We start from the raw sequence: 12,154 nt of genomic DNA, 5'->3' as shown, positions 1-12,154 counted from the left end.
AGGGGCATCTGTGATGCATCCATAATCATTAACAGGCAGAGGGCTTGGCCCCTAGGATACCACCTTCTTTCTGCTTTTGAATCAGACTTTTGAAAGTTATCTACCAAACTTTTTGAGAAGCCTTAGTGGGAACATTCTTTTCTTTTAGTTTATATATTCTTCAATCTTCCTTGTAGGTTGGGATAATTCTTCACTATTCCACCCTTGCCACAGTACTGTGGGTGGGAGTGACAGCTCGAAACATCTATAAACAAGTCACTAAGAAAGCTAAGAGATGCCAGGACCCTGAGGAACCACCACCTCCACCAAGACCAATGCTCAGGTACCTAATATCTTTGTTTGTTGTGTTGTCTTAAATGTTAATTAAATAGTCTGTTTGCTTTAGTTGAAGCATAGTCATCAATTATTACAAAAAATTGCTGAGTCAGTTTTTTGGAAGTGAAAGAATGCACTTGTAAGCCGGACTGCCTGGTTTTGAATCTGGGTTGTGCCGTCCTTCCAGCTGCAAATCCTCAGTCAACTTTTGCACCCTCTCTGAGCCTTCCTCGACCCCCTCCAAAGTGGGGCTGATTCTGCCTCATAGGGTTGTTGTGAGAAATTAATGAGTTAATGTGCAAAGCACTTAAAATGGTACTGGCCATATAATAGGCTCCATGAAAATGTCAGCTGTTTTTATTTCCTTTAAGTCATATGTCATAGATTTTAATTTACTCAAGTATATACCCATTTACTTATTCTGTATAAAGAAGCACACAGATTTGGAGTATGTCCTTCCTATCCATTATAAGAAGAAAAATTGTAAGTGGATTATCACGCTGGGTGAGTAAAAATCTATCAGTGATGACCGAGTTTATTGAATGCCTGCTCTGGACCTGGCCCTGAGCCAGGACTTAAGGGGACCTCCCCGCCCTCGAGGAGTTTACAGTCTGTGGCAGGAGACAGGCACGGGAAGAACTGACTGTTGGCTTGTGTGGGAAGCACAGTGCAGATACGTTCTTTGAAAGTGCAAAGAAAGGAGCCACTAATTTGGGGGGAGGGATGGTGGGCTGTTAGGAAATGCCAGACCACTGGCAGGAAACCTGTCGTGATTCGGGCAGAGTGTAGAGGAGCACTCCAAGCAGGGGAGGACGCGGAGGAAGCCTTGGGAAATGCAGTGTGGCTGGAGCCTAGGGTGTGTGGTGCAGGGTAGCAGGAATTCGGCGTGAAAGCTGGGGTTGGGGGTTTGGAGACCCTATTAAAACATCAGCAGCCACTGAAGATTTTTAACTAAGGGAGTGTCCTGACACAGTGGCATTTTAGAAGGATAGCCATGGCACTAGTATGGAATATAAATTGGAATGTCGGAGAATGAGGAATTCCACGGAGGTCATTAGGACAGTCCCCAGGAAGACTGAAGCCAGAACAGTGTCATAGAGAACAGAGAGGAGGACACGTGTTCCAGAGGCTTGAGGCAGTTTCTCTAGGATTGATGGCCACCTGAATTTAAGAGGTGCGTGAGGGAGAGAAATTTAAAGACAACTGCAAATTGTTCTGGCCAGCTAGGGTGCCTTGGCACATGGTGTTTCCATCAAGTGAGAAATATTAAAATATTAATAATACAGGAAAAGGAGAAATGGGGGTGGGCATGGAGGGTAGGGGCAGGAGAGGTAGGCTCACCAGTACTTTCTTGTGAGAAGTTTACATTTTTGGAAGTCCAGGGCTCAGCAGAGAAGACAAGCTAGACAGAGTCTAGACGGGGCAGGAGACATTTCCTGGTGTGGTCAATGAAGCCATGATAATGAACAAGATCTCCCAGGGAGAAGTTCGTTAAGAAAAGAATGATCCCTGGGCCATGTCAATGTTTAGTAGATGGGCCGTGGAAAAATCACTGGAAGAACCGAAAGAGAACACCTGAGGCCATAGAAGATTCTGGGGAGAGTGGTTCCATGGATGACAAGGAGCAGTGGGGGTGCTCGGCAACCCAGACTGACATCGCAGGATGAGACTTGGCACCTCCTTCACTTGTGTCAAAACAAAGGAGAGATGACGTTTGGCTAAGAGACTTGGGAATCCTGGCCTCAAGCAGCTGTTCCTTCCTGTAAGATTCTGAGAAAAAACACACAGCATTAAAGAAAAGGCAGCCTGGGCTCCAAACTCTATGCCGTCTCCAGATGAGCCCCAAGGACCACTTTTTCTTCAGACAGTGCAGGTTCCACCCTCTGGGGCTGGTGCCTTCGTCCCCCACGTCCTTGAGCGTCATCAGGAAGCCCAGGCAGCATTCCCGAGTGGCCAGTTGGGCATGGGACTTGCCTATGAGCCTCACCTGCCCCAGAGAGGGCAGTTTCAGCATCATGGTGGGGAGTGTGGGGGGGGGGAGTAGCCCCACGATAGGGTGAGACAGGCAAGGCTAATGGTGGTGCCAGTGTTTCCAGGAGCTTGTGACAGAAGAGAGAGAGAAAGAAGGTGATAGTTCAAGGAAAGTTTTAGAAGATGGGGGCAATGTGAACATTTTGTATAGGCTAAAAATAAGAGGGAGTGGAGAAAGAGATTTTAAAGCTGCAAAATAAGGGTTGATAACAGGAAGTTGCAGGGAGGAAAAGAAGAGGCACAGAGAAGGTGAGAGGACCCAAGTTTAATTTTGGACATGATGCTTTCTTTTCAAGTAAGAAGCAGATGTGAATTAATATGGTAGGAGAAAGGGGAGGGTTACAGGTATTGGCTTCCCTCTAATCTATGAAATAGAAGACAGGGTTATCATTTTATAGGGTAATTAGTTGTTTTTTCTGCAGTACTAATATATTAAAGGATTTTAGTGGCGGTATGATGGAGAAACAATATATGGAAAAATGTGTCAGAGATGGTGCCTTTATCCAGCCAGTTCAAGATTTGAGGCTGTGTCTCAAGAAGGGGCCAATGCAAAATTAAGATTCTGATTGTAGCCAGGGGTATCCAGCTTGGGCAGAAAGTTCTTTTCAGAGAGATCAGAGAGCTCAGAGATGCTCCAGCCACGACGGTTTTCTTCATAAGACCAGTCACTACTCTGTCTCACTCCGTGGGGAAGGGGTCCAGGAGGGCCTCTGCACCATGGGAAGCTACTGGCGTCCAGATTCCTCTCTTGCTTCGATCTCAGTTGACTGGGGATGAGATACACAGCAGTCAGAGGTCCTGGAACACACAGGCTTAGCTGAGCATTAACCAATAATTAATACATCGTTACATTTTTTTGCATGACCTATGGCTCAGTGAGATCTTAAAGTCCATTTTGTAATGGACTGACTTACTAGTTCACCAGCTGAATCTAAAAGGAGTCAATTCCCCCTAAATATACATATAAAAGCTAAAACCTTGCATGCAGGAGCTGAGTGTTACTTTGCCTGTCCACGGGGTGGCAGAAGCTGACCAGTTTTCCTCAGCTTGGCAACGACCTCCTGCTTTAAAAAAAGGCGTAAAAATCAAAACAAAAACATGTTATCACTAATGAGGCAGCTTCTGAATGAAGCAGCCTCTAACGAATTTGAGTTAACCCTCAACTTACTACTGGAATAAGAATAGTAATTAATCTTCAAGGAATGACTTTTGAAGTACTGAGATACTGTGATGAATATACCTTAAAAAGTAGAATGATGAGCAGTTATTCCTGTTATTCTTCCTTCCAGGTTTTACCTGATTGGTGGTGGCATCCCCATCATCGTTTGTGGCATAACAGCAGCAGCAAACATTAAGAATTATGGCAGTCGGCCAAATGCACCCTAGTGAGTATTTTATGTTCTCTGTGTACCTGACCCAATTGCCTCTCTTTTAAGTATTTTCCAGACACTATGGTTTATTGCAATTTCTTAAATAATTTGTTGAGGTGTGTTGCATCTGATCTGGTTTACTGTTGTCTTTTCTAGCTGCTGGATGGCGTGGGAACCCTCCTTGGGAGCCTTCTATGGGCCTGCCAGCTTCATCACTTTTGTAAACTGCATGTACTTTCTAAGCATATTTATTCAGTTGAAAAGACACCCTGAGCGCAAATATGAGCTTAAGGAGCCCCCTGAGGAGCAGCAGAGATTGGCAGCCAATGAAAACGGTGAAATCAATCATCAGGATTCAATGTCTTTGTCTCTGATTTCTACATCAGCGTTGGAAAATGAGCACACCTTTCATTCTCAACTTTTGGGGGCCGGCCTTACTTTGCTCTTATATGTTGCTTTGTGGATGTTTGGGGCCTTGGCAGTTTCTTTGTATTACCCTTTGGACTTGGTTTTTAGCTTCTTTTTTGGAGCCACGTGTTTAAGCTTCAGTGCGTTCATCATGGTGCACCACTGTGTTAATAGGGAGGATGTCAGACTTGCCTGGATCATGACTTGCTGCCCAGGACGGAGCTCGTATTCGGTGCAAGTCAACGTCCAGCCCCCCAACTCGAGTGGGACGAACGGAGAGGCACCCAAGTGCCCCAATAGCAGTGCAGAGTCTTCGTGCACAAACAAAAGTGCCTCAAGCTTCAAAAATTCCTCCCAGGGCTGCAAATTAACAAACTTGCAGGCTGCTGCGGCTCAGTGCCACGCCAATTCTTTACCCTTGAACTCCACCCCTCAGCTGGACAATAGTCTGACAGAACATTCAATGGACAATGATATTAAAATGCATGTGGCGCCTTTAGAAGTTCAGTTTCGGACAAATGTGCACCCGAGCCGCCACCATAAAAACAGAAGTAAAGGACACCGGGCCAGCAGACTCACAGTCCTGAGAGAATATGCCTACGACGTCCCGACAAGCGTGGAAGGAAGCGTGCAGAATGGCTTACCTAAAAGTCGGCCGGGCGGTAGCGAAGGGCACTCCAGGAGCCGAAGAGCTTATTTAGCCTACAGAGAGAGGCAGTCCAACCCGCCCCAGCCAGACAGCAGTGATGCTGGGAGCACACTCCTCAAAAGCAGCAGAAATTTTGAAAAACCTGTTTCAACTAGTAGTAAAAAAGATGCTTTAAGGAAGCCAACCGTGGTTGAACTTGAAAGTCAGCAGAAGTCTTATGGTCTCAACTTGGCCATTCAGAACGGACCAATTAAAAGCAACGGGCAGGATGGACCCTTGCTCGGTACCGATAGCACTGGCAATGTTAGGACTGGATTATGGAAGCACGAAACTACTGTGTAGCGTTGCTGGGTGTCCTGGGCAGAGAGTCATATAAACTGTGATATTCACATTCCTTTAAGCTATGAACATTTAAAAAACAGTTTACAGCCACCTTAGGGATTCAAAAGAATTTGGAATCAACTTAGAAGTTTTGGATTTTACTTATTTTATATCCCCAAATTGTTGCCTTCTTCTTAGAAATTAAAGAAAAAAAAACCTTTTTAAACATTGTTTTTGTCATCAAAGCACCGATAGGCCATTTTGGGAATCTGAAATGTAATTTCTTAGACTCTGTAATATATACTTTGCATTTCAGGCTTCTATTTAATACAATAAATAGGTGTTTCTCATTGTGCCAATCTTTTATTTTTGCATTTTACAACATAACCATTTAGTTCAATTTTAATGAAGTTTGTGCATTGAGATATTTTAATGAAAATTATATTTAAATCAGTTATCATATATCCATGGTTAACTATACTCATGGCATATAAAGCAAAGTGATTTTTGGATTGCTGTACTTTGTAAATATAGTTTTAAACAGTATAGGTTTTTAAAAGATCTTACAGAATGTTTTTTTGAAAACAGAAATGCCTAAAACACTTTTCCTAAATTGCATTACTTGCGCCATATCACTTTGACCCTGTTAATACTATTTTCATCACTTTTGTGGCTTTTCAGTGGTTTATATTTGGGTTACGTTTTCTTATTCTTTTCAGCGGGGGAAGTGATTCTTGCACGTATGTTATTTTTGAATGTAAATGAAGAGCTACCATATATAAGGTTCACACTCACTCACTCTGGATTCTTCAGCATTGACCCTTATGTTAACTATTTTTTTGTACTTAAACAGATAAAGTTCTTTAGTTTCATCCTAAAGTACTGATCTTTAAATTCCATTTTGAAATGAAATTTAAATTTTCAGAATTCCATTCCAAAGTCACAAAAATAGCTAAGCTCCAAAGTTATCCTTGCTCTTCACAGCACTAAAATCCTTACCCATCTCCAGTCCTGAATCTCAGTGGGGTTCCCAGTTCCCTCTCATATGTAAGACAATGCCTGAACATTTGACACACCTTAAGTCTCTTTTTAGTGGAAGTCTAAAGGTTTGAATCCGATCAGATTCAAAAGCACATATTCAAGAAATGTTAAAAAAAAAGTTGAGCAGCGTAGCTTGGTAAACCTCAAATTCTGAGAGATAAACTTCAAATTCTGCTTACTTAAGAAAACAATTCTCAGAGCCATAATGAGATCACCTATTGTAGTGTAAATATTCACTATAAATTGGGTTACTGCATTTGAAACAAGTTATTTTGCTTTGCAGTAATAAAACTGATCGTTCTATTTAAGCCTTTTTTTAGGTGTTAGTTTTAGAGACATTCTTTTTGGTGGGGGAAATAAGGCATCCAACAGATAGATTTGCCATTTATACATTTAACATACTTCCATGCCCAGGGTCTCCTGGTAAATTCATGTATTATGTACAGGAAGGTGTCTGTAAAGATAAACTAATAAGTTATGGAATGAATAATTTTTATTTTTTACTATTTTTATCTTGCTCTGTTACTTTGCAATATATTATTCCAGTGTTTAACCTGTTTGACCTGTTGGTCAGCTCTACATAGGGAGAGAACTTTTCTTGTTCTTCTTTTTCCTGCATATCCATAGGAAGTGAGAAATTTCTCTTCCTGGGAATGTTCCCTATTTATTAATTTATATATGACTTCTTTAGGTAGAAGAACAGGAGCCAGAGTGGGAAAGCACTAAAAAAGCAATTAGAGACTTGAAGAAAATGAAGATTTCACTAAAATGTTTGGGATTTTAGAAAGTGATGAGCGATGACTTTATGCATTCTTATTATGTGATTGAATTAAAATTTGATATTTGTATTATGTATGGGAAGTGAATAGTACCTTGCATTTCCCCCATATTTGTTTTCTATGTTTAATGGCTTGTTGCTGGGAGAGATTTCTCTATTTTTCTTAGAATTCTAAACTGTTAACAAATGTTTCAATTTTCTTAGCGATCAGCACTTTCATTTAAAAAATTTGGCAACCAAGATCCAAAGAATTTGTGACTTGCTGGACATGTCAGCAGGTTCTAAGGTTCCACTGTTCCTAGGAGTAGGACTGTTGAGCCTAAGAGTACTGAGTCATAGAAATGCCCCCTGTATTTCTGGAGACAAGATTTGATTTCAGAAGTCAAATAAGGCTTTGCCTTAAAGAAAAAAGAAATGTGTTGGTTCAAAAGCTGCCTTGTCTCAGGAGGGCGTCTCCTTGGTCAGTAAAAGCTGCACTTCAAAGAGACAGCTGTAAACTGGGCCTATGGTTCTCACCTGTTTTGAAAGATAAGGCAGGCCTCTTCCTAGAGCCATGGGTTGCCGGAGCTGGCAAGGACCACCGAAGATGAGAGCTGATCAGAGAGATATGCTAATGCCCAAGCCGGGCCCAGAAGGAGCCATGCGTTTAAAGTAATTAACACAAAGCACAGCTCACGTTGACTTCTGAAATCATCTCTGCCTCCAAGAACACAATCACCGGAGCCAAGATGCCTCTGTTTTTTGCTAAAGTAATAGCCTTATCAGAAAACTTAGAAGTTTGCCCCAGGAAGATTTTACAACTCATTGTTCCCCTAGTTAGAGTTAGTTGAAGGATCTGTAGTAGCCTTTTAGAAGACTTTGACCCTAAAGCAAACTGCCTGTTAGTGTGTGAATCCAACGGGGAGCCTGTACCTACCCTATATAATACCTGTGTGGATTTTCAGTTTTGGAGATATTTCTAGCGGGAGGAAATATCCCCATCCGGATACCCTGCTTTTATCTATTTTCATAAACCTTTACTTTATAAACTATATCTTTGGCTCTGTGTATTATTATTATTATTTCTGTTTCCTACTATTTTCTCATCCTTTGCGATGACCCCTGCCTGAGAGACCTGATCGGAAGAAGAAACCTCTTTGCTGGGAGCGTAGCTAACTCCCTGCAAACTGCCGTGGTCAACTTAGAGACCTGATCCGAAGAAAGAGAAAAAACCCCTTTGCGGGGAGCGTAGCTAACTCCCCGCATAGGACCATGTTTCCCAATGCTGAGGCCACCGTGCCTGGCACCACATTTCATTGCTTCTGCAGTGTTTATTGTCTATAATTTTATTCTTTATTCTCATCCTAGTTATTTTGAGTTTTAGTTTCATAATGAAGTATAATTGGTTGTATTCTTTGTAAAACATACATGATTTATTCTTTTATTCCATGAAAGTTGTTTTTTAATATACACATTATATATACACATATACATGACTCAATGTTATATGCTAATCTTTTTAGGTAATGATTTAAATTAGGTTTGTGTATGAGTATTTTTTTGACTGGATTTATGTACTAATATAAATGTATGTTAATATTTCAGGCCATTAATAGGTGGCACCTGATTTCCAAATCTCAGGGTATTTTAGGATATACATATAACTAATCCAGGTACAGTATAATTATATACATAATATATACAGATGGAAATTTACATATAGGTGCTTATTGGAATATTTCTCATTATGGAGAAACAACAGTGTTAAAACAGACATATATGCTTCAGGCATTGAGTTCAGAATGCCCAAACTGAAGTTGGTTGAGAAAAAGTGAGGAAGTAAAAAATTAACTGGCTGGGCGCGGTGGCTCACGCCTGTAATCCTAGCCCTCTGGGAGGCCGAGGCAGATGGATCGCTCAAGGTCAGGAGTTCGAGACCAGCCTGAGCGAGACCCCGTCTCTACTAAAAATAGAAATAAAAATTATCTAGACAACTAAAAATATATATATAGAAAAAATTAGCTGGGCATGGTGGCACATGCCTGTAGTCCCAGCTACTCGGGAGGCTGAGGCAGGAGGATTGCTTGAGCCCAGGAGTTTGAGGTTGCTGTGAGCTGGGCTGACGCCACGGCACTCACTCTAGCCCGGGCAACAGAGCGAGACTCTGTCTCAAAAAAAAAAAAAAAAAATTAACTGAAAACATCTGATTCAGGAATTAAAGTATATCATCAAAGATAGTGATGCATGCAACAGCAATCCAAAATTTAAAACAAATGTTAATTCTGGTTTTCTTTTCCAATTCCAAGAATCATTATTTTAATATTTACTCCACTGCTTTTATGTGAGAGATGATTTGATTATTTATAATTACTTATGATAATGTCTCAAACTTGAGTCATTCTATCACTTTTGCTAATTTTGCTGTATTTTCCTTAACGTTTGCATTAATGATGTCATGTGGATCAACTCCCTTTTTTTTTCACTGAAATAGAAGTAATAATAAACCCAATATATTTGTTTGTATCAACAAAGCAAACTCCTCAAGGAGAAACAGTAATTAATTGTTTGCAATCTTTCAGTACTGAAAACCTGACTAGAGTGTTACTAGTAGGTCTCACACAAAGGTGAAATTGCAATCATTAAGATGATTCTGGTTTTTTGGTTGTAGTATTAATTGTCTTGAGTCTTCTTTCTAACTTCACTTGGATTAGTTTACAGCCATGCCTTTTATTGGTCATTAGAGATTCCTCGCCAGTGGTGATACTGACCTATAGGACCAATCAACTGATAAACACATACTTGGACCGTGTGGATAAACTTAGTCGCCATAGGCTGATTAGTCCTGGTTTTTCCACCTGCTTTGTATATGCAGCTCTGTAGCACATGAAGCCCCAGGCAACCTTTGGTTACAGCTTCTTTTTCAGCTTCCTTTCACTGGGTGTGCCAGAGGCTCAGAGGTGGGTACTGAGTGTGAACTTACAAGAGCATAATATTAAAAAGCTCCCATTTGTGTAGTCACTGATGGACTGCTGCCTTCTCTTACAGAGTTGAATGCTTAGAATTAATTGCTGGCCAAAATCTCATTAGACTTTTGTTGAACAAACTTGTTACATGCTATTTGAAACATTTATTGACCTCCTTAATTGTGTCATATTCATAAAATGGTAGAAGAAAAGAGAGAGCGTGTATGTATGTGTTTAATTAACTGCTGCTGCCATCTGGTTTGAGAAGACACTGACGAAGACCTTTATCAGAGTAATTCTAAGTATCTTCAAAAAGTTCAAAGTCTTTTCAGAGAATTCCTCAGAGATACATTCCAAAGAATCCAGCTAATCACAGCTTCAATTTTGTAATCATTGTGTTCACTCTGTCTTGGCGTATGATACTGATGAAGATTTGCTTTTATGGATAAACTTCAGTGTTCAATTCAGGAAATACATTTGCAAGACTTGATTGCTTGCAAAGCTGGGTATGGTCCTGAGTACCAACTCAGGTTGTTGATTAAGAACATATTCAGTAGGAAGCAGTGAGCTCCAGTACTAAATAGGGTGTTTTGCCACCAATGTCCATTCTTTATAAAACTGAATAAAAAATGTTGTTTTAGTGTTAGCCATGATTTTATGCTTAGTTAATTTTTTTTTTAAGCTTTTATGTTGAATCTGAGTAAACTGCTGTTTAAAAAAAGTTGTAACATTTTAGGGGCTTAACAAGATGAGAGTTACTGAAGCAATAGTCCGGCATGTATGTTGCTAACCTGGTAGCTTCCTCAGGGGCTTTTCTCACCCAGGCTTCATCATTATGGGGCCCTGCCCTCCTCTAAGTTGTTCCTAAGAAAATGGAAGTTGGCACATCAGGCTTGGAGATGGCACGTGCCATTTCTACCCACAGTCAGTTGGGCAGAAAACTGTTGTGGCCATGCCTTAACTGCAAAGGTAGTTAGGAAATATAGTCTAGCTGTGTCCAGGAAGGAAAGGGAGATGGCTTGGTGAATAAATGAACAGACTGCCACAGAAATAGTTTTGCAATATGTACAACAGTGAGCTTTATTCCTACTTAGTCTTGCACTACACTTTAAAAATACTACTTTTAAGCACTGATCCATTATAGGTTCTAAACAGAAATGCTAGATTTCAAGTCAGCTTGAAAATTATGTGATAGTCAATGTCTTGGAAGCTAGAAGTCCCAAGATCAGGGTGCCAGAGTGGTTGGGTTCTGGTGAGGGCCCTCTTCCTGGCTTGTAGAAACTGCCATCTTGCTGTGTCCTCACATGATGGAGAGAGGTTATCTCTCTCATGTCTCTTCTTACAAGGGCACTAACTCACAAGGGTGCTCACCCTCAAGACCTAATTACCTCCCGAAGGCCCCACCTCCTAATACATCACATTGGGGATTAAGGCTTTAATATATGAATTTGCTGGGGGAACACAAACATTGAGTTTCTAGCATTCTGCCTCTATTTTCCCCCAAATTCATGTCCTCCTCATATCCAAAATACATTCATTCCAACCCAACAGACCTAAAAGTCTTCATTTGTTTTAGCCTCAACTCTAAAGTCTAAAAGATCTCACCTAAATATCACGTAAATTAGATACAGGTGAAATTTGAGGTATGCTGCATCTATCCTGAAGTAAAATTTTCACTGTGAACCTGTGAAACTAAAGTTATGTGCTTGTTGCTGGGACAGGCTTAGGATAGACATTCCCATTCCAAAAGAGAGAAATAGGAAAGAAGGGAGAGTGACAGTTCTCAAGTCCAAAACCTAACATAGCAAATTCCTTTAGATTTTAAGACTTGAAAATAACCCCCTGGTATGATAATTCAAACTACTATACCAATACAGCTTCTATTTCATTTTTTGCATGTTCTCAGAGATGTTTAATTTCAATGTTTGATAGAAGAGATACTCCAGATCTGACAATCAAATGCCACGATTCCATTTTTTGGATAAATACTCTAATTCATTCTTATCATTTGAGTAAAATTATCTAATAAATACCATGACTAATTTATTGCATCATACTTTTATAGACTTTTAAGTGATTTTAACCGTTATACTACTAGAGAGAGGTTTAATAATGAAGAAATACATTACTTGCAGCAAAATAGAGTATGCCAATTTCACATATCTGCATTTAATATTTTGCAGGTGAGGTTTGCTCTCCAGCTAAAATTATTCTTTTTCACATGAACAGGAGATTGGTTGAGTGATAGTTCTTAATTCAAGAAGGAACAGTATAACTGTGACTGAAAAGCTATTCAGAA

The 12,154-nt window shown here is 40.4% G+C and overlaps 1 protein-coding gene across 1 annotated transcript in view; it reads left to right on the top strand.

The window, feature by feature from the left end:
* The window catches only part of ADGRA3 (adhesion G protein-coupled receptor A3), a 112,100-nt gene extending 106,651 nt beyond the window's left edge, over positions 1 to 5,449 (top strand). The window contains exons 17-19 of the mRNA XM_045550457.1: positions 177 to 322; positions 3,636 to 3,731; positions 3,873 to 5,449. Coding sequence (XP_045406413.1) covers positions 177 to 322; positions 3,636 to 3,731; positions 3,873 to 5,115 — 1,485 coding nt within the window. The 3' untranslated portion in view covers positions 5,116 to 5,449. The remainder of the gene's footprint in view (positions 1 to 176; positions 323 to 3,635; positions 3,732 to 3,872) is intronic.
* The last annotated feature ends 6,705 nt before the right edge of the window (positions 5,450 to 12,154 follow it).

The sequence above is a fragment of the Lemur catta genome, chromosome 4 (genome assembly GCF_020740605.2).
Source record: "Lemur catta isolate mLemCat1 chromosome 4, mLemCat1.pri, whole genome shotgun sequence".
In the NCBI taxonomy this organism is placed as follows: Eukaryota; Metazoa; Chordata; class Mammalia; order Primates; family Lemuridae; genus Lemur; species Lemur catta.
The sequence above is the reverse complement of the archived record's forward strand: the minus strand, read 5'-3'. Positions and strand labels throughout refer to the sequence as shown.